Consider the following 27,820-nt stretch of genomic DNA (forward strand, 5'->3'; position numbering starts at 1 on the left):
ACTATCGTCTCATCGTTAATTGTTTCTGGGTGTAATTGCAAGGCAAATAGCCTGTGCGCCACCACGTGGTCGGCGGACTCCGACGGGCCCGTGCTGCCTTTCCGTTCCGTCGCGCACTCATAGTCCCCAGCGATCCTTGCTTTCTTCTTCTCGTCGATTATGCACACCGGGACCAGGGTTACCGCCGCCGCGTCACCCGGCACAATTCGATCCGTCGCACCAACGGAGACGCCGCGTAAATCGCCACCGAGAAAATGGGATACGGTTACGCGACGTAGGTGCGGATGTATCGCTGTCGAGGATTATCGCGCGCGGCTCTGGTAAAGGTTAGGTAGGTTCTCCTATACGCGACTAGACGCAACGTCAAGAACTTCAAAGCCGATTTTCTCGAAAATGAAGCGCGATATCAAAAAACTTTATTCTTTCTTATCGACTCATTTACATGTTATAAATCGAAAAGAAACAGTAACTCTTTTTTATATCGCGCTTCATTTTCGAGAAAATTGACGTTGCGTTCAGTGGCGTGTAGGAAAACTTACTTTAAGATGTCAGGCGCGATCACGAGAGCCGATGGACTTGATCCATTGGTCTCACTTGAAAGTGGAATATTGTAACAATCTACTGGTGTAGGTACTTTTTGATTCTAGGGTGTTCTTTTACTTCTCCTGCTACAAAAACTGCTGATGCATTAGCAAGTTTTGCTGCCCTGGTCGCGTTCGTCATCTACAGTTCTTCCGTTCAGATGCCTTCTCCTCTAATTTTTCTCTTTTATACGATTCTCTTTAATCCACAGAATAGAAAACTGTCGTATCTTGTTACTTCCGTCGTACATCAAACATCTTGTGCTAAAATCCTCAGAAGTATCTTTGTCGATCTCTAATCTGAAACTTCTTTATCGAGCTTCGACTTATTGCATGTTCTTCGCTGACGAGGAAATGCTCGCTACCACCAATCAGTGGTCGATTATACAAATTACTCATCATTTTCGCCGCACATTATCTATGGATGTACGTAACTTATCTTCTAACGTTCGTCAGCAGTTTGGCGACCGTGTGCCGTCACCGACGGCCACAGATAATTTATTCCGATAAATACTTGTGACTTTTTTTCACGAATTGACGTCAAGCCCATCGTAAGCGCTTTTTAACGGCATGCGAGCTACAGATTTCGTAAATTACGGTCCAAAGAGGCGAGGAATCATTCAGAGGAGAAGGATGATATACATAGTTACGTACAAAAAAAAGTCAAGCACAAGATAATTGAAGACAGGGGCGTCCGGTGACTTTTTTTCCGGGGGGAGGGGGGCAGTGGGATGACGGTAAAGAAAAATACACCCCTCTTGCTTTTTTTAACCCATTTTATAGTGCCAGTTTAATTAAAAATTGAAAATCGAAATTTAAAAATATTCCCTTCTTAAGCATAAACTTAATAAGGATCAGTTTTGAAAAATAAGCGATTTTTTCTCAAAATTCAGGGGGAGGGGCAACTGCCCCTTTTGCACCACCCTCCGTACGCCCATGATTGAAGAACCCTTGTAGAAAACATTATAAGTGCCAAAAATCGAATTCTACATATATCAGCGTTTCCCAATCTATTGTGATTCGCGATCCCCTTTTATAATATTCAAATAACCTGCGCCCCCATGTGAGGTACCTAAGGTAAATTTAATACGGTAAAGAAAACACATTAAAAACATGTATTTTAGAATATAATTCCAATTTAATAATATTCAAAAAAAATCCATGCCGACTCTCTCCAGAAAACATTTGCCGACCCACAGGTTGGGAATCACTGTTCGATGCTATAGTATTACCATTGGCACGTAGAATATTTTCTGATAAAAAATGTCTCTTTTGTTTTTAATTTTGACGCTTAGACTGTTCTCTACAAGTACTCTTCAATTTACTTCCATCCGTTGTTCAACGGAAGACACAGTACACGGACAAGTAATCTTATCATTTTTCGCAGATGAAAGTGTTACCTATCTCCAGCTCCGTTTGTACGCATACCTTTTGTTGTATTGGGTCAAGGGAGGCTTCAACCGGTCATCCTTTCACCGTTCATTATCAGATTTCAAGGCATTCGATAAAATGCCTTGAGAGAATAAAATCTTGGTTATCAGCGTTTTTAATCAGCCGCGCTTGCTCTCGCCGTAGTACGCACGAGATATCGAGACCCGGAAGCACTATAGAACGCTTTAAGGTCTGTCGCGTCCCACTGTGCATATGTCTTGCGCAAAAAATTGCTTTTTCGCGCATTCACGAAACGCGCGACGTTTGTCCTCGCGGTTGAAAAATAAACGGGTGTAATTTGTGGTGATATTCGTCGGTAACAAATGAGTCAGCTACTATTCACTAAACTAAAGCTTATTCATTAAATTCCCGTGTACGCATTATCCGCTCGGTTACCGTTTAATTTAAACGAATGCAGATGACTTAAGGGGGTCCCCCATCCTGAAAAGCCACTAACAAAAGACAAAGTTAGGGATTTTTTGTTCGTATAAATAAAAATATAGGGCTTCGATTTTTTCTTATATAGTTTTAATGCAATCTTTATTTTGCTAGAAATTTTTTTTTATGAAAAACTGGCCCACACTCCCGGGAATGGCTGGATCATATAAGATGGAAATACAACAAAGATATATAAACAGGAATATATTATCGTTGACCAAGCGTAGGATTTTCGCAAAGTTCCAATTATTTTGGAAATTATAGCAGTTTGAAGAATTGGCTTTAATTTTTTACAATAAAAATTTGCACTGAAATGCTTGCAAAAAATCGAATAATTGAAATATTTAAAAAATCCTACGCTGGTCATAGATAATATATTCCTGTTTATATATCTTTTGTATTTCCTTCTCAGATGATCCAGTCATTCCCGGGAGTGTGGGCCACTTTTTTTGCAGTGTTCCGGGAAGCTATTTCGTTCACCGCCATTTGGTACAATTTTTCAAAAAAAAAAAAAATTTCTAGCAAAATAAAGATTGCTTTAAAACTATATAAAAACTCCAAGCCCTATATTTTTATTTATACGAACAAAAAAATCCCTAACTTGGTCTTTTGTTAGTGGCTTCAGGGTGGGGTGCCCCCTTAAATTCTGAAAACATTGTGGCGATGGATCGGTTCGTTTAAAACTTACGCAATTATATCAGCTAAAAGTGTGTGCACCTCGCGCGATTAAAAAGAACACGGTGCTCCTAATAAAAAATACCGAAGAGATATATCTATTTATACGTTAACGCGAAGCCTCTGCTCTAATAAAGTTAATTAAGGAAATTTCAAGCGATGGGTGTAATTATAAAATAGACTACTGAAATTGTGCAGTTTAGTGTGAAATTCTAATAACTAATTCACCTCGTTATCTCGTTGGAGCCTATTAAAAATTACATTTACTTTGTTACGCGAATGGAATAGACGAGCACGTTGTACGATTAACTGTACACGATTTGATCGCAAGTGACTGGCGGTTCCCTTCCAAGCCCGCCACTTCTTTTCCTCGTTTTACGCGATCGTCCAATATCCACGACTATTCCTCCGCGCGTGTATCCCCAGTAATGATAGTTCCTACCCGGCAAATGAAATATTCATGAATGCCGATATAACGTATTTATCGCATGTTAGGTAAAGGTTACACTAGAGACTTCCCACACAGGGATGTAATGGCGTTATTGCTGTAAAGCTACGTGGGCTGGTAGCGGATTAGCCCGTGTTGAGGCGTATCACAACCTTGTTAAGTTCGCAATAATTTCAGCGCATCGGGTATACATGGCGAGAAATACTTTCATCTCAGGCTAATCACGACTTAACTTATAGGCTAGGTATTCCAGAAATAGGCGGCTTATGAATTCTCAGTATGGATCACTACGAGTAATTCATTTTATTTATTTATTTAGTTCAACGGAAGCTCTGTGAAAAATACACGAAATAATAACATAAAGTATTGGAAAAGAAAAGAGAATGAGGAAAAAGAAAAGCACATAAAGGTACATACACAAACCCAAAACAGACTTAAGTGCATGAGATAAGCAGTCGATGAAATAGAATTAAAGTGTTATCGCATATAAAAAAAAGGAGACAATTTATTTGGAATATTAGTTCCGTTCTAACTACGCGACACAATACCGCTTCCCGCCACGCGAATTGAATTTACTTCGCCACGTTCTCGCTTTACACCGTGCACGAAGCTAATTAAAAACTTGCAGGACACATCCCGGGGCAAAGTTTTTCCACCACGTATCTCAGCGCAACGCTATGCAGCGGCGTATAAAAAAAAAAGATTTACGAGATTAATTAGTCAATGGCTGCGCCGTTGATTTTGCAAAAAGCTAAACTGACGTTCCCGCAAAAGTAATTAATCTGACACGGCATACATATGTAGCTGCCAATTAGATCGCGTAAAAAAAAGGTGCTTCGCGGATCGCACTTTGGCTCGAGCGTGGCGCAATAAGAAATCCACGAGGCATCCGGCGGATTTCAAATAATAATCGGCGCATTAACGATTAAATTAGGGTTCGCTCGGCCGGACAAAGCGTTTCCAATTCATCCAATTTATTTCGAACGTAATCCCGATTCCGAGAGCCGCCCCGAGCGTCATCGCGTGTCTTTCATCGGCGTATTTTCGGCATCGTGCCACGGACGCCCTGGCGTAATACGCTGTAAGTGCGTCATAATTAAAACAGCCGTGTGATGCACTCGTCGAAAGCTCATGACGACCGCGGAAGGAAGTCGTAACGTTCCTCTAACGCTCGCCGAGCCTAACGATAGCAACGATGTTCCGTCTCGCGCGAATTCCTCCGTAGAATCATCTCTCCTCCTCCCTTCCCCTTACCTCTCTCTTCCTTTTCTTCCTTTTCTTAAATAAACTCCTCGTGCGTCAGACGCGATCGCGGCGTGATTTAAAATATCGCCGACTCTTTGATCGGCAGCCTGCTCCCAACGAGACGATAATTAACGACTTGTTTCATTAGTCCGGATCATTGAGGCTGCACTGCGTTAACTGGAATTTAAGGTCACTGATAACCGCAACGGGGATGTGACCTTAAAGTGAATTAAAATAAAAAAATTCCAGCTTAAGGCTCCCCGGTTTTCTGGCATTTCGGTGCGAAAGTTAACTTTCGTTTTACACTCGGGGTATTGCGTTCTCTATTCTTTGAAATGCTACGGAGCATAATTTTCAACGTTGAAGAAGTGGTTTCTTTAAAATGCTCCTGTACTATTTGTGTAATGTAGTCGTTGTTACGGGGTTACATACTTATTTTAGGAATTTTTTAGGGGTTTTATAAGAAAAGTAAAACAAAATACTTATTACACATGAATCGATAAAGTGTAGAAAAAATGGCCAGCATGATATTTCCATTTAACATTGGTGTTTGAAGAGTAATATTCCCATTATGACCTGGCGGGCCAATTTTTTAATTTAAAGAAAACAAACAATTTATGGCACTTTAAAATTAAATGAATTTTTTTCATGCAACACTTTGCTCTGTAATTGTGCGTAAAATAATTATGAGATGTAATAATATGTTAGAAATTTGATCATTATTGATTCATCCTCCTGGGGTTCTTAATTGCATTCGGATAACAATTATCTTAAGAATGCCCCAATTATTCCTGCTCATAAAGCAAAAATAAAGTATAGTATTCTAATATTTTTGTAGTTGATTGAGTATAGTCATACTTTATAATATATTTAAATTTATTTAGTTTTAACTAAAAATTTTAAGTGTCCTGATAAAAAGGAATAAATTGTAAATTTATTTCTGAAAATAATTTTTCTAGCACTAAATTTAAGAAGTTCCTACAGGTTTTTAAAAATATTAAATGGCAAACTCAAAATTAATAAATGAAGTTAATGGTATTAGATAAATTAAAATTACTAATTTTATGATTTTATTAAAAGGTAAAATAAACTCCAAATTTCAGACCCCTGAACATCAGGAAATCCCTTTGAAGAGTCCAGTGCCTACGTATTAAAATTTCTGTTTAAAACAGCAAAGAGAACGGGGGACGTTCGCGAAAGGTGATTGAACCAAGGGAAAAAGCATAAGCCAGCACATTAGTTATTAACGATATTACGAATTCAAGTAATAGGATCAGGATAATAGGATTATGGAGATTTGTTTTAAACCGACGAGCACGAAGTCGAGGAGCAGCGCGGCGTGGCACGCGGCTCGCAATGAAAGCATATCGGTCCTAGGATATTAATTCGTCTGTTGATAATTTTAAACAAGAAGCCCCCGGCGTCGGCACAACTTGCGCGCCTCCGAACTTCGCGCGTTGACGCAGTTTAAAATAGCGTCATGTGCGCGATCCGTTCCCGCGCGCAAATAATTTCTTAAAATAAATAATTGTACAGCTTCGGGTTTCCTTCGCCTTTTTACCTGAACGTACACCGCAAATGCAGGGGGCTGGTGAATGAAATCGGGGGATCACGAAAGGGTTGAACGAGCGATCGTTCGTGGAAGGCGAACGCCTGCTCCGCCTCGAAATCGATCACTCGCACTGTGTTTCGCTTGCAGAAAAGTTGTCGGGATGAATTTTTATTTAGTCCATTTTCTGCGGGGAAAGTTCCCTTGTTATTCCTGTCCTTTGTGCTGTATGAGTATTTGTTGCTCGCGTTGAGGTAGAGTGCACTGATTATTATTTAAAGTGTGGGATGGGGAATCAGGAATTAGGGAACGTTTCAATAAGAATGGCCATTTCAGCAATTCTTTATTCGAGTAGGAAAAAATACTTAGGCTAGAATGACTTTTTAATCTTGTTCAAGCAGTGGCGGATTTAAGGGGAGATTCTCATCTAACAGCCCCAAAAGTAACTGATATTTAAGAATTTTTTCTGGAATAACTGTTGGTCATATTGGATTAAACTCTTTTGGGATGTAAGGAGGCATCTTTGAACTCGCAGGAAATATTTTTTTTATGTCGATCCTTTCTATTATTTTTCAATTATTGCGGAATCTTGGCCCCCTCTTCGGCAGTGTAACTCCTGTTGGCGGGATGTGTAGCACCCATCACAGTCATCCGATTGCAAAAAAGATAAAAGTTTCTTAAAGTTAGATAGTTTATTAGGAACCCGCGCCTTATATTCTCACTGCAAATGAATCATTTTATTTGACTCACACGGGAGCAAATTTCGGAATTAAATCGCTCCATTCGCTAGTTGCTATCTGATGACTTTCAACCAGATTTCAGGTATTCTTGGCACGAGTGTTTAAGTAGAAAATTATGTAGGTAGATCGCGCTTAAACTAAATAAATTGATTAAATAAATTAAAAATATGTCTCTCCCCTCGTATTCTATTTTTCCCTGTCGGACATCCCATTACGCGTAACAATAGCCCGTAATGAGATCCTTATTTGAATAATTATTTCCGACCGCGGGAAATGATCCAAATAAAATGAGCCTCGCAACTGAAGGTTCTGTTATTCTAGCAAAAGTGTGCTCGTCGATCGCAAAGTAAACTATTCGTCATTCGTCGCTGTTGTTTCGCAGCGCAACCCGCTTTCCCCAGTTTCTTATCCATCCTTTTTACAAGGCGTATTGCGATCACGCTTCCCGCTCCTCTATAGCCTCGCTTCTCTTTTTTATATTCATACTCGAAAACAATGGGCAAGCCTCAAGTCCCCTATACAACCCTATGCAGGGCATCCAGTGAACCATGGCGCGCGACCGCGGAGCAGGCGATTCTTTACGGAAATAAAAAAAGAGTAAAAGGTGTGGAACAAGTATTCTCAACTGGTTGCATAATTTCCAAGAAAAATGACTACGAACGAGAACCCACGATAGCGCAGGCCATAGTGACGGACTCTGATACGCGTTCATTCTGTAAGATAACAATACGGTGATGCAGTAACGTGCAGTTTGGAGTGGCGTTACTTAAGCTCCAATAATCATTTCTAGCGACAACCACTGTAAACGTCGCCCACGTTGTAGCAAGAGGAGCATGCACTCTTCGCATTAAATAACCGCGAGTCACCTCTCACATCTTTCAATCCCAAAATGCTAAAACTTTTCCTTCAACCCTTCCAGACTTTTCTCATCAAACTTACCCACAGCACTTTCAACTTCTGCCTCGTTCTATATACAGCAAACTAACCGAACAGTCAACAATATATGAGGCATGCATCGAGCCCAAAAGTGGACACTTTGAAAACAATTAATCTTTCCTATTTGGTACGACTACTTGCAAGGAAAGATCCCGAATCCGAAGATTCCAAAAAATCTGAAACTTTGCGAATATGTAAAGGATTTCCTCCTGATTACAACGCAATTTTTCTTTGCTGCCCAAATTCACTCGAAGGGGGTGAAATTAACCCCTGAAACTTCGGCTATTTCCCGATTTTCTGTTATAACTCGCGAACTGTAAGAGATAGAGGAAAAGTTTCAAGACAACAATTACTTCTTTTAACTAGATCTATCATTTGATAAAATATATATTTTACAGTTCACGAGTTATAACACAAAGTCGGAAAATAACCGGATTTTCAGGGGTCAATTACACCCCCTTAGAGGGAATTTGGGCAGAAAGCAAAAATTCCGTTGGTTTTTAATTTCCGGGTTCGCGGTGTTTCCTTGTTAGTACAGCCTATGGGGAATACATTACTGCTACTAAGACAATTTCACAAGAAATTTCAGTTAGTCCATTTTTGTAGTCTTATACTTTTACTTACATATTTTTTAATTTATTAGAAATCGCCCATGGCCATAACTCCTCCCCTCTGGAGCCGGAACTTGCACACCGATTTAATCACCCCCAAATCCCGTCATGCGCATTCCCACCTGGTCCATCTACAATTCTATTGTTCAGTTGCAGGGTGAATCCCAACAGCAACCGCCCCATACCTCGTTTAATACGCTCCGCCATTACGTAGCTCGCAACCCCTCACAAGGCTAGCCATACAACCCAATTAACGAGGGAATATTCGCCACTTCAGGCCGGCGGTTTTATTGTTACCTGGGCCAGGTCGGGTAGGCGGACGCGGAAATAGATCCTTTTGCGAGTGGCACTAGGTCACGCTACGAAGGATATTCGGCGTGCGTCGGCCTGGTTGAACGTGGTTCCTGCTCGCTTTCGGCACGGTCCTGCTTTGACGTCATTGAATGACGTCAATCCGGGGGGTCCCCGCCGGATCGCCCGCCGCCCCCGGATCGCCCTCCGCCCCCGTGGCGCGCGAGCGCCGTTCGGCGCGCGCTTTATCGCGCCAACGTAAGAAAGCACAGCCACCGCCGCCGTCACCTCGGCCCTCCGAGACTCCTACGACACCCAATACGGTTAAACCGGCGAGATTTACGAAATGCCACCGCTATATTCTCCGCCGGGCATCTGCAAATAGAACTGGAATCAACCTGAAATAACAGGGGGACGGGAGGGAGGTTTTCCGCGGGAACAGGAAGAAAATAATCACCCGCTCTTCCCCGCGCGGCCGGCAGCGGACAATCGAAGGTCGAAGATTCGGACTCGAAAACGTACATTGGTGTAGGGGAGCGGGTGCGTGAAATAATTACTGCCGTCTGACGCACGGCGAGCTGCGCTTCGTTTACTTTCCGTCGGCAGGTGGATTACCCGTTGGGATTTAATGGTCGATACGGCGGAGATCGTGGGAGACCGGGATCGGGGCACCTCCCGGGAGAGGCTGATAGGATGATTTATCAATGGGAGGGCCGATTTAAGATGATTGTCGTCGCTTGTCTATTTTTCCAACGGTTCGGACTTTTTTTAGAACCTGGATGTTTAGTATACGCCACCAGCTACGTGCTCGGGCGCCTCGCGTGGGTGACAGAACTGGAAATAGGTATATAGGTATGGCGTTTTAAAGCGTAGCTTAGTCCTCTGGTTTATGGATACTCTTTCTTTTTTGTTTTTAGATCGGGGGATATTTATTGCGTGTTAATTTGTGGGGCTGCCGAGTTGCGAAGAAAATATCGTGGTTTTTTTAAGAAAATAAACCTTGGTTTAAGGTAGTTCCTAACCAACTATGTTAGTGAAATCAGAGTTGGGTAATAAATGATAAATACAAAGTAGCACGATACTATAGAAATAATAATGATAATTTTTAACATCATGTATATTTATTTTGAAAAGTTCAATGTTAATAATTGTAATAGGAAAATAGATTATTAAATTGGTTAGCGTAGTGGATTGGAGCAGCAGATCTGATAACGTCGCATTTCTTTCAAGCGTCTTTTATCATCAAAATGACAGACAGGTTGCGTTACAAAGGAAAATTTATTAAAAAAATAATATTGGAGAAGGACGAAAGATGTCTGCTCGTAAACCTATTTTTTTTATGGACATTTACTACGAAACTATGTGGTCAGTTTTTCAAAAATTAATAAATTCATTTCCTGACATTTCGAACTACTTTGGTGCCAATTTTGGTACACTTGTTGAATATGCTTTACCTGTTTCAGAAGAAAAACTGAAACTATATCCCTCTTTTTTTGATTCTGCCATATGCCACTGTGTTAAAATGCATCAACTTTAATTAACAATTTCTCGATAACTAAGCGGTAAATCGATTTTAAACTTTGTACAAGGGTTTCTTGTATTTCAAATTAGTCTTGTACGAAATTTGAAAGAATTCTTCAGTTTAGTAGATTATTTAGGAACTACCTTAAGTAGCAGCTCGAGTCTTTCGGCCTTGGATGTTGTTTTTCTTTTTTAAATGTTGCGATTACAATGTTGAATTACGGTTTACCAGTTTGTTAGGTAGCAAAGCCAAGGCGCAGCTAGGATTATTGAAAACGAGGACGAACCTGATGTGAAATCGGGGGAGCCACTGGGATGAAATTTGCAGACGAACACAGCGTATAGTCGATGACCTGCCAGGAGGGTGGACGCCTTATGGGGTCTACACACGCCGAAACATGTTGCGATGCATGCATCCACTCTGAGGTTTTATGACACATGTTACTACATGTGTAGATTGGTTCAGCATCGCATCGCAAATTGCCAGGAATCAGTAATGCGGTGGCGACTTGAACCTGATGCAGGGTTCGTGAAACCTGAGAGCCGATACATCAGGGCTGGGGAAAATAGAGTTTTAAAATAGATGAATAGAAATGAATATCTGTATTTCTTCGAGTAATACAGGATTTGACAAATAAACTTTTCTTTGAAATAGTAGTTACATAAAGAAATAGTATTTCAAATAATAATATTTCAAACAATTTACCTAGTATTTCATAAAATGACTGACTGGCAACACAAAGAATGTGTGTAAACATACATACCTGCGTTCAGAAATACTTGCAATAAATATTTACTCGAATATATGTAATCTTAAGAAGGTAACGAGAGACATTTGAGAAATCTGTCTGGTTTTGAATTTTGTATCTCCTATTATCGATCCCCCATCTTAATATATAAAGCAGAATGCATACGTATGTTTGTCTGTCGCCACAAAACTTTTAAATCAGAATCTAAATTTCGGGCGAAGCCGAGTAGTAAAGTTAGTTTCCTATATTCGAATCCGAATGTAAATATTAAATAGTATTTTCTCGTGATTTAAGCTTTTAATGAAATAGCATTTTGAAACAGTATTTGATTTAAGCATTAAATGAAATAATATTTCAGTTTTTAGTATCTTGTCTAAAACCATTCCAAATTTTCCCCAGCTCTGCGTTGCATTGCAACATGTTTAAGCGTGTGTAGACCCCTTTAGAGACGAACTTGATGCGAAAGCAGGGAGCCGCAAGAGTGTGAAGTGTCGTGGACGAGCCCAATGCGAAATCGGGGAACCACTGGGTTGGAAAAATCTCTTTTGAATAGGTGAGACGTGCGAACGAAACTGATGCAAAATCAGAGAGTCGCGGGAAATGTTACTTTGGCCTCGTAACTCTAAATTAAAAGTTTGATACAACTCGACTCTTATTTCAGCGGTAAAGTTGTATCACTGTGAACGTTCAACTATGGTTACAAGTATCACCGGATAAAAGAATAATGTATCCGATGTCATCAATCGTTAGTTATTCTGAATATTTCAATACAAGTATGCACTGTCGCGATAAATAGTTGAATGTTGTAAGGGGGTATTCTAAAGTAAGACGTGATTTTTCTTACACAATCTTTGGATTTTTTTTATGAAGCATCTACAAAATCTTTTCAGTCACAATTTGGCTCGTACATTTATCCATGTTTCAGTAACGTTTACAAATTTTATTAGAGAGAAATTCGTTCGGTACAAAAAAAAAGTCTTCCGAAAGAGAGTTTGGACCTGATCTCACTGGATGCAACTGACTCTCAACGAATACGCTGTTAACTCTACGCGTAACTGTACAATTCTGAACCAGCAAGGATTGATGTCACAGGATTTCTACGTGCTGTTTAATGCAAAAGTGGTGTAAGTCAATTTTTTGCCTATTTGTTTTAACACCACATCTCGAGAGTTTAATCTTTTTTCTGTTTCGTTCAGGAGTTTTATCTAGTAATCAACTTTTTTGACTTACACCACTTTTGCATTAAACGGCTCGTACAGTTCTCAGATGAGTAGGGAATTCACTAAAATTTCGATATAGAATCATCATTACGGCATACCCCTGGTTTCAGTTGCCATCCAGCCAGTCGAGATCATGCTCCCTACACTACTTGAGAGATAACAGAAGGGGTTCTAGAGCGTTTTCCCTTCCCAGACGCGAGCTCGGAAACTATTCAGAGAGAAGCAGAAAGATATTCTCTATACGTAACACTGTAATTTAGCGTGTCCGTGAAAATTGCGGAGAAACGTGTCGACGGGACAATAGAACATGTTAATCACTGTTAATCACTGTTATTTCAGCTACCATTGAATGCCTTGGAACACTGAACATTCAATTTCAAAGAAAATTACTTGTATATATACTCTACTTCTCTATTATTAATTCATAGAATTCAGATTTCTTCATCAAGGAACCTTAAGGGAGAATCCTATTTTCGGGGCTAAAAACATAGTCAAATTTGGGATTTTTTTAAAGAAACCTAGCGTTCCGATTCATTTGAAATTTGGACCCTGTATTTATGCATCTTTGAACAAGTCCCATTTTTTTTTATATTAATTTCTAATCATGAATATAGGAGTTATTGCGTAGAGTGTTTTCAATCTGAAAAATCTGAACCTTTAATTTTTGCTATCCAATTTGCGCCAATTTCCTTTGTAACAAAAGAAGTATAAAACTCATCTGTATACTGGTCCAAACCTTAGATAAATCCCTAGTTTCCTAAAAATAAAATCCCAAATTGTCCTGTGCTTTTAGCGCAAAAAATAGAATTCCCCTCTTAACAGTTGCACCAAAGACTGCCCCAAAGAGTCTCAGGAGACGAATATTTTCGAAGTATGCGAGCGTTCGAAACGCGAATGCTCAGGGGAGTTGGGATTGTTGGTGCAGTTTCTTGCGAAATTTCCAGGATGGCGCGAGGTCTTGGGCGTCCTGAATCAAATTCGATATTCCAAATATTCGCACACGCTTGGTTCTCACGCCCACGCTGCTCCGTAACAGTTTCTCTTCTGTCAGAGCGCGAGGGGACGTTGCATTGCGCTTCAGTCTGAACATTATCCAAACGCGCGTCACGATCGCGTCTCGGGGGTGGATGAAATCTGCCAGGGGATCAAAAATTCCCAGGCTTGCGTCAAATTAAGGACACCACTGCCGTCTGGATCGTGGACTACTATTAAATGTTTACAATTTCTTCGATGCACGCGGGTAATCCCCGAGCTCCGTGCCATTCCCGATCAGATTTATCGTCAGAGGAAAGACCACTGTACTCCGGGCTAGAGCCGCCGGCTCCGGTGAATCGCACAATCCTCGAAAGTGCAGGCGATCGTTGTGATAACGTTAATTACGATAACGTAAGCAGAATATTCCCCAATCGATCGGCGCTTTGACGCGCATACACGGGAATCGCGCGGGAATCCTTGAATTTTCGAGTCTTTCTTATTTGCCGGTGGATCGATTCCAATTCCCAGCTGCCCGATGGCAGGCACCTGCGTCACGTTGCTTGCGTAATTAGCGAAAATTCTGAATCGCGATCGACATTGACGCACAATGCAAGGAGATGTTAAAGTCAGGCCAGAACGAGCGCATTGAGAGACAGATCGCGTTGTTTCTATTCTAATAGCGTCGCAATTTCTCCGGGAGGCGCTGATATAAACGACAATTGGAAGTAGGAATGTTATATCGCGGCTGTTAACTTTGGCACAGTTTCTTGAACGTGGACACGTATTTTTTTTTGTAAATTTTTTCTTGCCACACGTGTGACCTGGTTTGTCACAAGTGTTTGCTAAATGAAATCGTTAGGGATTCTTTAATAGTCTGTCAAATATCGATAGCGGTTGCTAGCGATCATGAGATGCCCCGAGTTAGTTTCTGATATTCGAATTTACGTAAATTTATTCAGCAGATTTGTGTCTTTTAGAAATGGTAATACTCTTGAAGTTCTTGATGGTATTGCTACTTAAATTTAGGCACAGCTGATTTCCACTTACTGCTGTGTTCTTTCTCTTACTGCGTCTGAATGCACTGATGTTATATCGAGTTTAATCTGTCCCTTTGATGATCTGAATTTCCTGTTGAGAAAATGGCAAACTTCAGGCAACTCGAATTACAAACGTCAAAAGATATCAACACTTGAAGTCTCTGGTTTCTTTTAATTTGCAGTTTTAATTAAACTCTAAGTCCAGTAATCCAATAAATTAGAGTCAACAACATTAATTCGATCGATTGCACCTACTATACCACATTATTCAAGTTTTAAAGGGTTGAACGTCGAAAACCCCAACTAAATCGAACTCTGGGGATCGCTGGTGAAATCTATCCAGTAGGTACATTAAATTCGATCGATTTCGCCATGTGTGCCACGCTTTTCCAAGTTTCAACTCGTTGAAACTCTAATTTCTGACAAAAGCCTTTCGTTGTACAAAAAATTTAATAGTCACAAAAAAAAGGAACAGTACATGTACCTGCCTATCTTTTAAATTTAAAAAAAAAACACACACACACACACACAACTATGATAAAATAACTCAACAGAAAAACAACGTAAGGTGAATGTCCCAATTTCTGCTCATTTCGTATTTTTCTTATTATTATATGCAATACATACATCGCTATTTTTCATTAGCAGAAATATGGACATTTAGAGCATTATATATTTAATTACAAATTACTAATAGTTGAAATATCTTTCTTAAATAGTTTTCCAATTGGTTGATTTATTATTAAAGAATTAATCAATTATTATGCAAATTTTCATCACAAACAAATTTTTTACACCTTCTTTACGACGAGTTACCTCTTTTAAATGAGCAGAAATTGGGACATTCACCTTAACCACTTTTATTCATTTTAATTGCGTCTGTCCACAAATTTTTCCGCCTCGAAATTTGCCGCTCTGGGCAGCTGCCCTGGTCGCGCCCCCCAGAATGGGCCCTGGTCGAAGAATCCAGCTACAAAATCGGCCTACGTGGATCGCCGGTGGACGTTCATACGGCGCTCTAAACTCTCTAAAGTCGACAACATTAATTGGATCGATTGCCCTGGGTGCGCGGGCCTGTGTTTGTGCGGTGAATGAATTTGTGTACAGGTTCGGTGGCGTGACAGGTTGGTTCCGAGACTACAATGCCGCGATCGTTACGACGTATGACATTATAGTGGTATCACGCGAGAAGCATTCGTGAAAAGATGCGATCTCGAGCACCTCGAGCACCTCGAGCATGCACGCCTGGCTCGATACGCTCGCGTTAAGGGGAATGCGCGAGGAGGGGAGGAGGCACCGAGACGAAACCTTTTTGTACGCCTAGTACTTTGTGCGGGGAGGTTTCTTCGAGCGTGGCGATTTATTCAATTCGGATTCCGGGGGCAACGGTCTCTGAAAGGCTAATCGTCCGATGATTCGAGGCAACGTACTCGTGTCTTTCCTCCTTGCGCCGCGCGAGCCTTCTCGTTCCTACCCATGAATACTTTAAACCCGGCAGACGGCACACAGTGGCACGTGTCATAGGGAAGGCTGGCCAAAAGTAATATTTTTCAATCTAAGATAAATTGTTGGAATAATTTCCAATAAAGTGACTCTAAAGTGATGATAATTACCTATATAAATATGTGAAATACATGAAGAAATCGCAAGAAAAGAATATTATAATTGATTCATTCATTCATAATGTATATTAAATGTTTATTAAGTAATTATAATCTTCTTCTTATTTTTGACTCGTAATACCACAATTTATCGCAGCAATATGCAACGGGCCTTTTTTCAAGAATCTCTAATCTTTATTTTACAAGAAAAGTTGCCGCTTGATCTCGCTTGATACATAACTATTTCCTTAGGAGAAGAGAACAAATATACAGGTCGTGTAATAATAACTAAAAAAAATTGTAATTAAAAAAATAAATAATTTTTCTTTTATTAAATCAGAATCTAAATTTCGGGCGAAACCGAGTAGTAATGCTAGTAAAGCCATAAGACCGAGCTTTCCGATCTATATTAACTTAGAGCATGCCAGATAGCTACCAACACAGAAAGAAAAGAATTATATTAAATATCGATACTAAATGAATTAGTTACTTTCAATTCTAATCTAAAAGTTCCAGATCATAAATGTAGCAACTTCTAAGACTGTACAATGAAAACTGGAATTAGTGAAAAATCATGCTTTGCTAATTGATAAATGCAGTGCAAAACATAGATCTGTAAAATTGAGGAGAAATTTCTTCGCTTTTCGTCAGGTTTTCCTACAGGACGTGCCACTGTACGGCACCTTGAAATCTGAATGATCGAAGACCTTACTTTCAAATCGTCTTAAGTCGATATTTAAAGAGAGAAGCGAAGGTCTCTTTGGGCAATGCTTCTCGTGGCACTCTCGAATAAGAGCATTTCTATTTTTAATACTGAAAGCGTATTCCTGTAATAAATGTGTGATTATTTGTTGCGCGCATTGGATGGAATGAATTTGTAATTTTAAGGTAAATTTGTTTTGCATCACTGCAAGAGTTTGTGCTTGAATGTTTTAGGAGAATTGGTAGATAATTCGGTAGGAAAATTCAAGAGTCTTTGCCGAAAACACTGTAAGTGTAAAAAATCACTCATAGCGTTCTTTACAAAGACTCCTCGATCGTGCTCAGGTGTTCGGTTTTGATACGTAGTTTTTTGCCCCCGCGGTTTAGGAAATCCGTTCGAAGAACGCGGTTTCACTTTAATGCACGCTGGTCACATGATGTATTCAACCTCGCGCGTTTTTCCTTTGCCGAGCATGAAGTATTTGCGCAAATAGAGAGCAGATAAGGCAATTATGTAATTTCCGTGAATTTTCGAAAGTTGCATCGGTCCTTCTGGTTTTAAACGGAATCGCCGTGATTTCTAATGCTTTTCGAACGCAGCAGTGAATTTTCACAAAAATGAAATTACATCGAAATACGATCCACAGTTTCAATCGTAATATTTACTAAAAAAAATCACCATTTTTCTATAACGATTCTTTCTCAGAAATAGAATATATCTGAAGTAATTTTTTCCGTTACAGGTTACTAGCACGCGATCATCCATTTTTTCCATGAAATGAAGCGAAGTTGGATTTTTCTTAAATTATCATCATCGGCCCGATGATGAAGGAGAGAATTAAAAATTAATTTCTTCGAGTAGGGATTAATGTTTTAAAGTAAATCGTTGACTGAACGATGGCCGATATCAGTATTATTAAGAAGAAAGGCTCGCCGCGACAAAGGGGGAGTAATGCTCTCAGCAACAACGGGGCTACTATTTTCAATGACTCGAATCTCTGCGAGAGCCTTTCATTCCCTTGCCTGCTTCACCCTATCGCCGCCCGTGTAAAATACGGCGGCTTTTGTAACGCGGATTTTACAAGGGCAAGATATTTCTAAAGACGTCGCGCCTTTGTCCCCCGGTCGAATGCACGCGTGCAATAGTTGCCCGATAAATAGCGAAAATGCCGAGAACTCGTTATATTCGTATCGCGCCTAGCCAGCGGACAGAAGGAAGGAGGCGTAGTTGGTACTGCCATCTGCCACTGAATTTTCATTAAAAGCATCTCCCACAAAATAATAATAAAATCACACGTACCTACTGAATTCTTCAGTTATTTTAGTTTTAATTAAAATGCACCCCGCGGAACTTTAATTCAGATGATTGGTTAATTGAAATCGATTAAAGCTACCATCTCATTTTTCTTATGGTCCGAATCGATCGAAACGTCCCTTGTAAACAGACGGACCCTAATGAAACTACTGCGGTCGATAAAAAGAACTTGCACATAGGTGACATCTCCAGGTACTCTATTTAGACGAACTTTTGACGCACAGCTGCCACATCTTCTGTTCTCTCTGTCTCTGCCGCGCTGTTGCCACAGAGTTCTCTCTTTTATCGAGAAGTCTTGAACACAGACGAGGTATAGAATAGACCTATCAAGCAATGTATTTTTGTGTCGCCGGTTTAGGGGGTCCAAGGACCCCCTTGCCATTTTAGTGTCGCATGCAACGTTACCGGTGAAGTCTCAAAACAGATTGTAACGCTACGCGTGGTAGGAACTAGAATTAAGCACGAGTAAAACTATGTTTTGAGAGTCAATGCCCGCGATTTACAAATGTTTCTGTTAGAGTAACAATTTAAAAATCGTCTTATGAACATATTTCGTTCAACGGAAAAGAACGGAGGAAGAAAATAAAACGATATCACATTCGTCTTTTAACCTTGCTGTCCTATTCCGGTTTATTTAACGCAAAACAAATTTATATAAACAACAACATTATTTGTGGAAGACATGCTTTGATGATGTAACGTGGAATACCTCGCAAAGGAATTGTAACTTTGTATATTTCAATAAAATGCTGAAGCAGAGAGGACTTTAAAAATTGTGAAAAACTCAACAGTTCCAGTATCTCGCTGAAATATTCCAACTTGCACTTATTCTTCCATCTTAACACTATATTCGTGTTCTGGGGTTCGGTAGGAACAATCGAACAACATTTTAAGTTACATATTTTATTCTTACATTCTACCATAGTATTGCAAGTTACAGAAATTCTTATATCCGACTAGAATATTTGACAATCGCAGCTATCGGCTCGGTTCTCACCGATTACCAGGTCTCACCGCGAGGAGGTTGCTGCGTTTCGAGACCCATAGGGAGATAGATGGAATCAAAGTTCCATCGATCTCCCTGTACATGAAGCCTACTAAACCAAAGAGATGGATGGAAACAAAGTTCCATCGATCCCTTCGGTTTAGATATGGAATCTAGGGAACTGCCAAGCAATCACTCGATTAAAAGAAATTCAGGAAAGAAGGAAAGGCGAAGGGTAAGCGTGAAACAAGTATTGGACGGCGCAGTTCCTACCACCCTGCTGTCCAAGTCGAAAGGGAAAAGCGCTCGGCGCCTCCCAGACGATTCCTGTTGCTCCGATGCGACTCGTCAGGAGCAAACACTTGACCTGACTCAAGCCGTCTAACACGGAGATTGGGTAATCGAACCGGGTGACTTACGCAGGCAGTGTACCAAAAGGTGCACCCCCTACGCCCGAAACTTTTCCCTTTGGACAAGAACACCAAGGGATGAAACTGATCCACCCATACCGATTCCATGCTCAGTCACATGCTTCCGCAAACGGAAGCAGCGGTAACCTCCTCATCGCAGATGAGGAGCCAATAAACGAACAACAAAGTTAATGATTTAGTGACTGCTTGGCAATTTTACATGGGACCTTAAATACTTCATACTATAATAAATTAGCCTAGGCTTCCTTAGATGTCTTCTTTCACTGTCACTTTGCACTAGTTTCTTGTTAAATATATCGTGTTATTAACTCCATTCCCCGAGTAACGGTGAACTCTAAAAGCTGAAACAATCAACTATATGTTAGTAACGGTGTGGTCGGCCTGGAAAGAAATTAAGGAAAAGCTTATTGAGTTGGAGACGATCGAGATAATTTCGACCAACAGCAGAGCACGCACGAGCATGCAAAACCACCGCAGAGATAAGTACTTGAAGGAAAGAGCAGAGAATGTAGACCCATCGATGAGATGCATGACAGAGTGACAGAAGTCACAAAAAACCATCGGAGACATCGACGAGATGAAATGAATCAGAGAAAACCATCGAAGACATCGACGAGATGAAATAAATCAGGAAAAACCATCGAAGACATGAAATGAATCAGGGAAAACCATCGAAGACATCGACGAGATGAAATGAATCAGAGAAAACCATCGAAGAAATTCACGAAAATGAAATAAATCATGCAAACCCATCGAAGAAATACAGAAAATAGAACGACTCGCGCAAATTTATCGAAAGTATGCATGGAAATAGGACAGATGATGGAAAACGACCGAAGAAATCAGATTTGACATTCGCAAAACAATAAAATTTTAAATGACTTACCGAACCCCAAAATTTCATCAGCACCAAGCGAATAAACGAACCCAGGCCAGAGGGGCGAGAGGCTGGCGGAAGAACCAGGGTTGAAATCCTGACCAGATCCCCAGCAAGTTCGGCAGCTCCGGGGGGAGGGGGAGGAAGAACCAGGTCCCCAGGAAGTCCAGTGGATCCAGGCGGCTCGGCAGCTCCAGGGGGGAGGGGGAGGAAGAACCAGGTCCCCAGGAAGTCCAGTTGATCCAGGCGGCTCGGCAGCTCCAGGGGGAGGGGGAGGAAGAACCAGGTCCCCAGGAAGTCCAGTGGATCCAGGTGGCTCGGCAGCTCCAGGGTTCCCGGAGGTCCTTCAAGTCCGGAGGACCGACGACGACTGAGTACATGAAGATCTGTGAGCTCCTTATGTAGACTTCGAGGAATGATGTCCCCCGATCAAAACAAGGTCGACGGTTAGTTACAATTGCGAAATCCAGCGAATTCTTCGGCAAAAATGGATTTTCGGCTAAAATATCCATTCCAGTGGCTATTGCTGTGACAAATAATGTTAACAACATTTACACTAACCGCCCAGTATAAATTATTATTAACTATAATCGATAGAACTCGAGATATCAAGCAATTTGTAACATTTCGCCTTGGATTTGCAAATGATTTTCTGCGCCGACTGAATTCTCTTTTATTCTCAATGTTTAATCGTTCGATACATTAATGTTAATGCTTATACATATCACGTAGTATTATTTATAATGTATAAATACGTTTTAGTTGAACTTAGTGTAAGTGAATAGTTGCAGGAATATTTGGAGAAATATGAGTGAGATACTTGTTTCTACCCCTTAGTTACTAACATCGGCGAAGTATAGGCTAAAACGATAGACCTATCACCTTATGGTAATTCGTAGAGGCACGGTACTCTATGAAACACTTTTTGGCAGGCACAGGCACTGACTCTACAATCGCGTTGCACACGATTACAAAATCATTTTCTGTTTTTAAACATCCTTCAGTTTCTGAAAAAGTCTTCTAAGTAACGGGTATATCTGAATGGAATCCTGTTAAATTAAAAGGCCTCCCACATGGTCCAGTAATCGATGAAATTGTATGTGTATTTCTCAATTCGCGCATCAATTTCATCGATTACTGGACCATGTGGGAGGCCTTTTAATTTAACAGGATTCTATTCAGATATACCCGTTACTTAGAAGACTTTTTCAGAAACTGAAGGATGTTTAAAAACAGAAAATGATTTTGTAATCGTGTGCAACGCGATTGTAGAGTCAGTGCCTGTGCCTGCCAAAAAGTGTTTCATAGAGTACCGTGCCTCTACGTGTTAGTGATGTGAACACCAAACTGATATCAAATTTGAACTATAATTATTAACGATATTTCACATCAAAATTATTTGCAGAATTGCAAGCCCGTTTCGTTCAAAGTAGTTGGATTTAAATTATTTTCCGTCAATTTAATCAGCTGAATCACTTTCATATTGATACGATGAAAAATAGTGAAATTCTGTTTCTGCATAATCTCAAGAATGAAGGCCTTTGATTAAAAAAATTAATTTTTTGAACAACGACCCCGCGGTAACACAGAAATCTGCATGCACGACCCACGGTGCACGCAGAAACCACATTTACGGGCTAGCTTGGATTTGAACCAATGCTGGTGCTACCATCTACGAAGTATACCTCTTCTGTGATCAAGCTAAGTAGAATTTCACCTGATTGCCACCTAGTGATAAAAAAGTGAATTAAATAAACAATAGCAGTACCTGATCATTGGCACTTTAAGAAAACGTGATTCATAATTTTGTAGTGAAACATTCATCTTATTGTGAAACATATTTGAAAAGAAAGAACATTAGGGAAGACTATTATTATGTTCGGGCACAGCGAAGAAGGACAATTTAGCGATGCTGATGAAGCTGAAGCGCCGTATGTGTGTCATTTAATTATATTCATTTTAATTTATATAATTTTCATAACATTTCATTATAGGTTAGAGACTTGTAAAGGACTACCATTGTTTCATTCCGAACTTCCCAAAGATATGAATAAGATACATATTTCAAATAGCGAAGAGGAAGAAGATGGTATCGACGACAACAATGATTTAGATGATAGTAATTACGATTGGGACGTAGATGAAATCAGAGTTGGGTCAAAGAATATTGTAAAAAGTGTTCAAGCTCGATCTATTAATGCTCAAAGTATGTCTAACAAGATTACTAATTACCAGCCGTCGGATAAGTTATTTCGCCGCTACGCAAATAAAATTAATGTCGAAAGATACGAAGGTCCATCTCTGCCAGGACACGCAGCTAATCTTCTTATCGAAAATGACAAGCGCGTGGAAAAGGACAGGTTTCGTACGAAAGACAAGCACGACCGTGCAACCGTTGAGCAAGTTTTGGATCCTCGTACAAGAATGATACTGTTTAAACTGTTAAATCAAGGTATAATTGCAGAAATTAATGGGTGCATCTCAACAGGGAAGGAGGCTAACGTGTATCATGCGACCTCGAAGACAAGAGTAGAATTTGCGATAAAAATATACAAAACATCAATTTTGCAATTCAAGGATCGAGACAAATATGTCACCGGTGAATTTCGTTTTCGTCATGGATATTGTCGTCATAATCCACGTAAAATGGTACGAACATGGGCTGAAAAAGAATTTCGGAATTTGATACGTCTTCAGCAAGGAGGAGTGTACGCTCCGAAACCGATCTTATTGCGTAGCCACGTACTGCTAATGGATTTCATAGGTAGCGATGGCTGGCCATCGCCTAAATTAAAAGACGTCGTTCTCACATCTTCTAAACCAAGGAAATTATACAGAGAATGTGTCGAAATAATGTGGAGATTATATAATAAATGCAAGCTTGTTCATGCTGACTTAAGTGAATATAATATGCTGTATTACGATGGATCTATAGTTATAATTGATGTATCTCAGGCGGTTGAACACGATCACCCTATGGCGCTTGAATTTCTTAGAAAGGATTGCACAAATATCACTGGTAAAAATAGACCCGAAATCTCCCATAGCAACATTATCAATATCATGCACTATTGTTAACATATGTGAACTATATTTGCAGAATTTTTTAAGAAGAATGACGTAGGTGTGATGTCTGTGAAGTCATTATTTGATTTCATAACAGATCCGACAGTAACCGAAGACAATATGGATTCGTATTTGGATGCAATATCAGAGCAAATGACACAAGAAAATGAGCAAGAATTCGATCCGACACAACAAATAGAAGATCAAGTTTTTAAGCAAGCTTATATCCCCCAAAATTTGACGCAGGTATTTTACAGAACAGTCGAATATGTACATATACGTAATATGCTATACATGCGAACTTGTATATGTATATTAATCTTCGCAGGTATAAATTTTAATATAAGCGTGTTTAGGTGATTGATATTGAGCGTGACATAAAGCTTGCTAAATCTGGAAAAGAGGATTTGATATATAAAACCCTTGTTGGTTTAAAAGCGGACTTATCAAAGCCCATTGATACTCCCGAAATTCTCGCTAAAGACAGTAAGAAGGCCAAGGATGGGAGCGACGAAGACGATTCAACTGACGGAACTGATAATTCCGAACAGGATGAAAGTAGCGAAGAAGAATGTCTAGAAGAAAATGAATCAAAATTTGTGACTTCAGCTAGACCTCGGAACGAAAGTCCAGAAAGTAGGAAGGTAATGTAGTTACTTCTGTCCTTTCGTTTCCTTTTCTTTCCGAATGTTTATGTATATTTTTACACTCATTCAAACAATGTACCACGTAATGAGAACAATACATTTAACTTCAGGCACGGAAAAAAGCGGTGAAGGAACAACGAGCCGAAAAAAGGAAGACGAAAACAAAGAAACATATAAAAAAACGAAAGGAGAAAATCCTGAAGAAAAAATAATAGATGAAATTGATTTAAAATGGATATAAACTGTATAAAACAAATCTGCTATACGTGTTCGTATTTTATATATATATATATGAAGCATTCAGGCACATCACAGGCCTATATGCGTGTTCGTAATTTGGCGCGCATTTTGCAGTTCGTGCCATCTAGCGGTGGAACCTGTGAACTAAGAAGCTCCATTCAATTTGTGCAGGGGGAAGAATTATTTATAAATTTGCATTATGGAGGATTTAAACAATTTGCAAAGATAGAATTGTATAATAAATTAGAACGTCTGTATAAACAATGTACATCCCGAGAATGCAAAGAAATAAAACAAATTCTGTTCCACTGCACTCATTGAATGGGTTTTTTTAGTACACCGATATCGTCATTAGATGGCAGCAGCGTTTGTTCGTCCATAACCTGAAAAAATTTGAATTGTGTTGATAAGTAAACGATAGGAATTATGGAGGACTACTTTGGTATTATGTCAAATATAATTACATTTTCCATAAATAATATGAATTGTCAAAATAGAAAAACATGATCTATGTACACCGACGAATAAGTATTTTGTTGCGTAACAGTTCTGCTAGGATTGTTTTCAACATTACATAGTATAACGTTTAGATACTGTTTCATGAAATCAGTGAGCGCAACAGTAATGAAGAATGGTGAGAAGTTTCTCACTACGGGCTGCCCCAAGTTTGATGCGTTGCTCCGAGGTGGTATCAGTACACGTGGGATCACACAAATTTATGGAGGTGCCAGTACAGGAAAAACTCAGCTGGCTTTACAATTATGCTTGACTGTTCAATTACCTGTAACAGAGAATGGATTTGCTGCTGGTATAAATTAATATCCAGGCACACAAATTTCCTGCCACTCGATTTACACAAAGTACTTTTCTTTAATATGCGATACAGGTGCTGTATACATTTGTACTGAATCTGGTTTCCCATCAAGACGATTACAAGAGTTAATACAAAAGTTAGAGGTCACAAAAAAATTTGGTATAAACGGCGACATCATATTCGTGGAACATGTCTCAACCATTGTAATCTTAATTCTTTGCACGTCAATTCTGAGATTGTATAAATATAATAATTCAATTTCATTCCTTTATAGGAGGAATTGGAAGTATGTCTGTGCCATAGAATTCCGATATTAATGTCCATGCGCAAGATAGGTCTAATAGTCGTAGACTCGATTGCCGCTCCGTACAGGGTAGAAGAATGGAAGACTGTTTCTCAAAATAGGTCAAAAAGCTTAAGAATAATTGGACAACAATTGCATAAGTTATGTAAAAACGATCTCTGTATAATTTGTATTAATCAGGTAAAACGATATAAACTTTCATCGCAATATCAATTATTCTGCTTTATGAATACTTTTCAAAGGAAACTTGTACATAGGTAACGGCGACTATATATAATCACGTGCTTAATGATAATTTGAGCGAACGACCAGCCCTAGGAATAACATGGTCGAGCATGATGACTAGCTCCATACAGTTTTATAGAATAAATTCCCATAGGTATGCTTCTGTCAGATTGTCGTCAAATTTACCAGAAATAATTGTTCCGTTCCAAATACAAGGATCTGGAGTTACGGCCATTGATCCAGTACTATGAAATGCGGTGCTAAACAATTAACATGTTACTCTCACTGTATAAGATTATAAATGTCAGAAAATATATTTTCGTCTAAGACTCTAGCAACATTTGTCGGTGCCCATCGATTCCTTGGATCGGAAGCTTGAAACGGATCTGCGCTCCTTACATCCAAGTTCTCCATATCATTATTCAATATCAACCTTAAAGAATGAACATAAACATAAGCTTAAAGGTGTATGGTACCATAGAGGTGCTAGTAGAATACCTGAAGGAATGCAGAAATGTCCGATGAGGCTCCACATCTTTCCTTTCGCTGTACGTGTAGTCCCCAATCACCGTATGACCGATATGGGAGCAATGAACCCTAAGCTGATGCCGTCTACCAGTCGCAGGGCATAATAATACTTTAGTAGCTGGTTTCCCATTTCTAAAACCATGCTCCAACACTACGAGTACCGTGCAAGACTTCCTTGGCTTCTCGCAGAAGATATTGTCACCAGTGCACATTTTATGGTTTCCATTCTTTTCTCTTGTATCGACTCCTGCAAAAGAAACATTATCATGAATGAAAGCCCTAACGTGACTCCAATTAAAATGTCTATTTAATTTCCCACCAATTGCTTTATCTATAACAATGTAAGGTTCATCGACGTGCCCGTGAAGCAAGGCCAAATAATATTTCCTAGTGGTTCGTGTTTCGAATGCGCTCGAAGCGGCTCTCGCTGCTTTTTTATTTAACGCGATGCATATAATTCCGCTGGTGGCATAATCTAATCTATGTACAAAATGGAATTCGTGAAATAAACTCGGGTTAGCTAGATCTGGTAGAATCCTCTTTAATTCGGATTGAAGGGTGTCCTAAAAATTAGAGCGTTCGTCAGTGTAACAAGCGTTTCTTTGTAACTCATGAATAATCTCCGTATACCTTTCTCTCAGGATTATTGCTGTTGATGTACATGTCGTAAGGTTTGGAAACTACTATGAAATTCTCACTATGATACAGTACATCTACGTAATTCTTCCACCTACTTCGTACGAGGTCTTTCAATTGAAATTTCAACCACATTACAAGTATCCGTGTCAGCTTCGCAATGAGCACGCTACAATTATACAGCACTTCATTTATATTCATTTCGTAGATTAACTCTGACTAGCAGCGATGACTTTTGGTTGTTAAAAGTGTCTATCTGTTCCCTGACACTGGTGGGACACTATTTAGACACCATTATTAATTATAAAAATAAACCCGTGGTAGATGCGCGATTATCTTCTGCAACAATTTTGTCCATTTACCGTTCTTAAGGGGGTAGACACGGGTAATGCAGCGCGCTGTATACCGACACAATCTGGCCCGAAACATGGGTTCGGGATTTTTCGTTTTTCGTCCTTATATGAGCAGATTTGGGGCTGGGCGAGGTCTCATTCGAAAGAGGAAGCTTCAATGCGGAGTGCTCTGCTCATGGTTCAACGAGATTGTGTTGATATGTAATAATATCAGTGTCCAAAGTAAAGCAAAAGTCGACAAAATATACCCGCAGAATCCAAGCATTTTTAGGTCACTAAAAGAGTTTTGTGACTCAAACGGTGAGCAGAGCGCTCCGCATTGAATCTTCTTCTTTCGAATGAGACCTCTCCCAGACCAAAATCTGCTCATATAAGAACGGAAAACGAAAACTCGTGACTACATTCCCAAATCAGAGTTCCGCCATATTGGCGATAATACATAGCAAGTCACGTGACAAATTTAGTTGAGGTAGTAGATACGAGATAGCGCCTACTCGGGAGGACTGCCAACGAGGATTCATAGCAAAACTGAAGCGATAGCTGTCGATAGCTTCACCGTCGAAAGAGATGGCACAAAGTAACGTCTCCGGAGAGCAAATCAAAGAGCGAGAAGTGGCGCAGATGTTTCGAGACAATGACTGTTTAACGA

The 27,820-nt window shown here is 39.9% G+C and overlaps 4 protein-coding genes across 8 annotated transcripts in view; 2 read left to right on the forward strand and 2 right to left on the reverse strand.

The window, feature by feature from the left end:
- Positions 1–27,820, reverse strand: part of Rpl30 (ribosomal protein L30) — a 191,866-nt gene that overhangs the window by 18,431 nt on the left and 145,615 nt on the right. The gene's annotated exons all lie outside the window — the stretch shown is intronic.
- Positions 22,110–24,327, forward strand: Riok1 (RIO kinase 1). Of its 2 annotated transcripts, none has more exons than XR_013087355.1 (5): positions 22,110–22,289; positions 22,353–23,377; positions 23,459–23,670; positions 23,863–24,068; positions 24,182–24,327. XR_013087355.1 is itself a non-coding variant. In XM_076828982.1 (5 exons), the coding sequence occupies exons 1-5, from the start codon at positions 22,234–22,236 to the stop codon at positions 24,281–24,283; spliced, it is 1,683 nt and encodes a 560-aa protein (XP_076685097.1). In that variant the 5' UTR covers positions 22,114–22,233; the 3' UTR covers positions 24,284–24,327. The 2 variants fall into 2 exon arrangements, 1 of the variants encoding a protein (XP_076685097.1); XM_076828982.1 differs by having other exon boundaries at positions 22,114–22,289; positions 23,781–24,068.
- On the forward strand, positions 24,387–25,988 carry LOC143377570 (DNA repair protein XRCC3). Of its 2 annotated transcripts, none has more exons than XM_076828997.1 (5): positions 24,387–24,839; positions 24,922–25,119; positions 25,198–25,328; positions 25,400–25,609; positions 25,687–25,988. In XM_076828997.1, exons 1-5 carry the CDS (start codon positions 24,815–24,817, stop codon positions 25,903–25,905), a joined length of 783 nt encoding a protein of 260 aa, XP_076685112.1. In that variant the 5' UTR covers positions 24,387–24,814; the 3' UTR covers positions 25,906–25,988. The 2 variants fall into 2 exon arrangements, with proteins under 2 accessions (XP_076685112.1, XP_076685113.1); XM_076828998.1 differs by having other exon boundaries at positions 24,387–24,753.
- Positions 25,571–27,353, reverse strand: LOC143377567 (RNA pseudouridylate synthase domain-containing protein 1). Of its 2 annotated transcripts, XM_076828993.1 has the most exons (5): positions 27,181–27,353; positions 26,813–27,098; positions 26,502–26,745; positions 26,153–26,429; positions 25,571–26,087 (listed from the first exon to the last, which is right to left on the reverse strand). In XM_076828993.1, exons 2-5 carry the CDS (start codon positions 27,017–27,019, stop codon positions 25,937–25,939), a joined length of 879 nt encoding a protein of 292 aa, XP_076685108.1. In that variant the 5' UTR covers positions 27,020–27,098; positions 27,181–27,353; the 3' UTR covers positions 25,571–25,936. The 2 variants fall into 2 exon arrangements, with proteins under 2 accessions (XP_076685108.1, XP_076685106.1); XM_076828991.1 differs by having other exon boundaries at positions 26,813–27,353.

Source organism: Andrena cerasifolii, chromosome 16, assembly GCF_050908995.1.
Source record: "Andrena cerasifolii isolate SP2316 chromosome 16, iyAndCera1_principal, whole genome shotgun sequence".
NCBI lineage: Eukaryota > Metazoa > Arthropoda > Insecta > Hymenoptera > Andrenidae > Andrena > Andrena cerasifolii.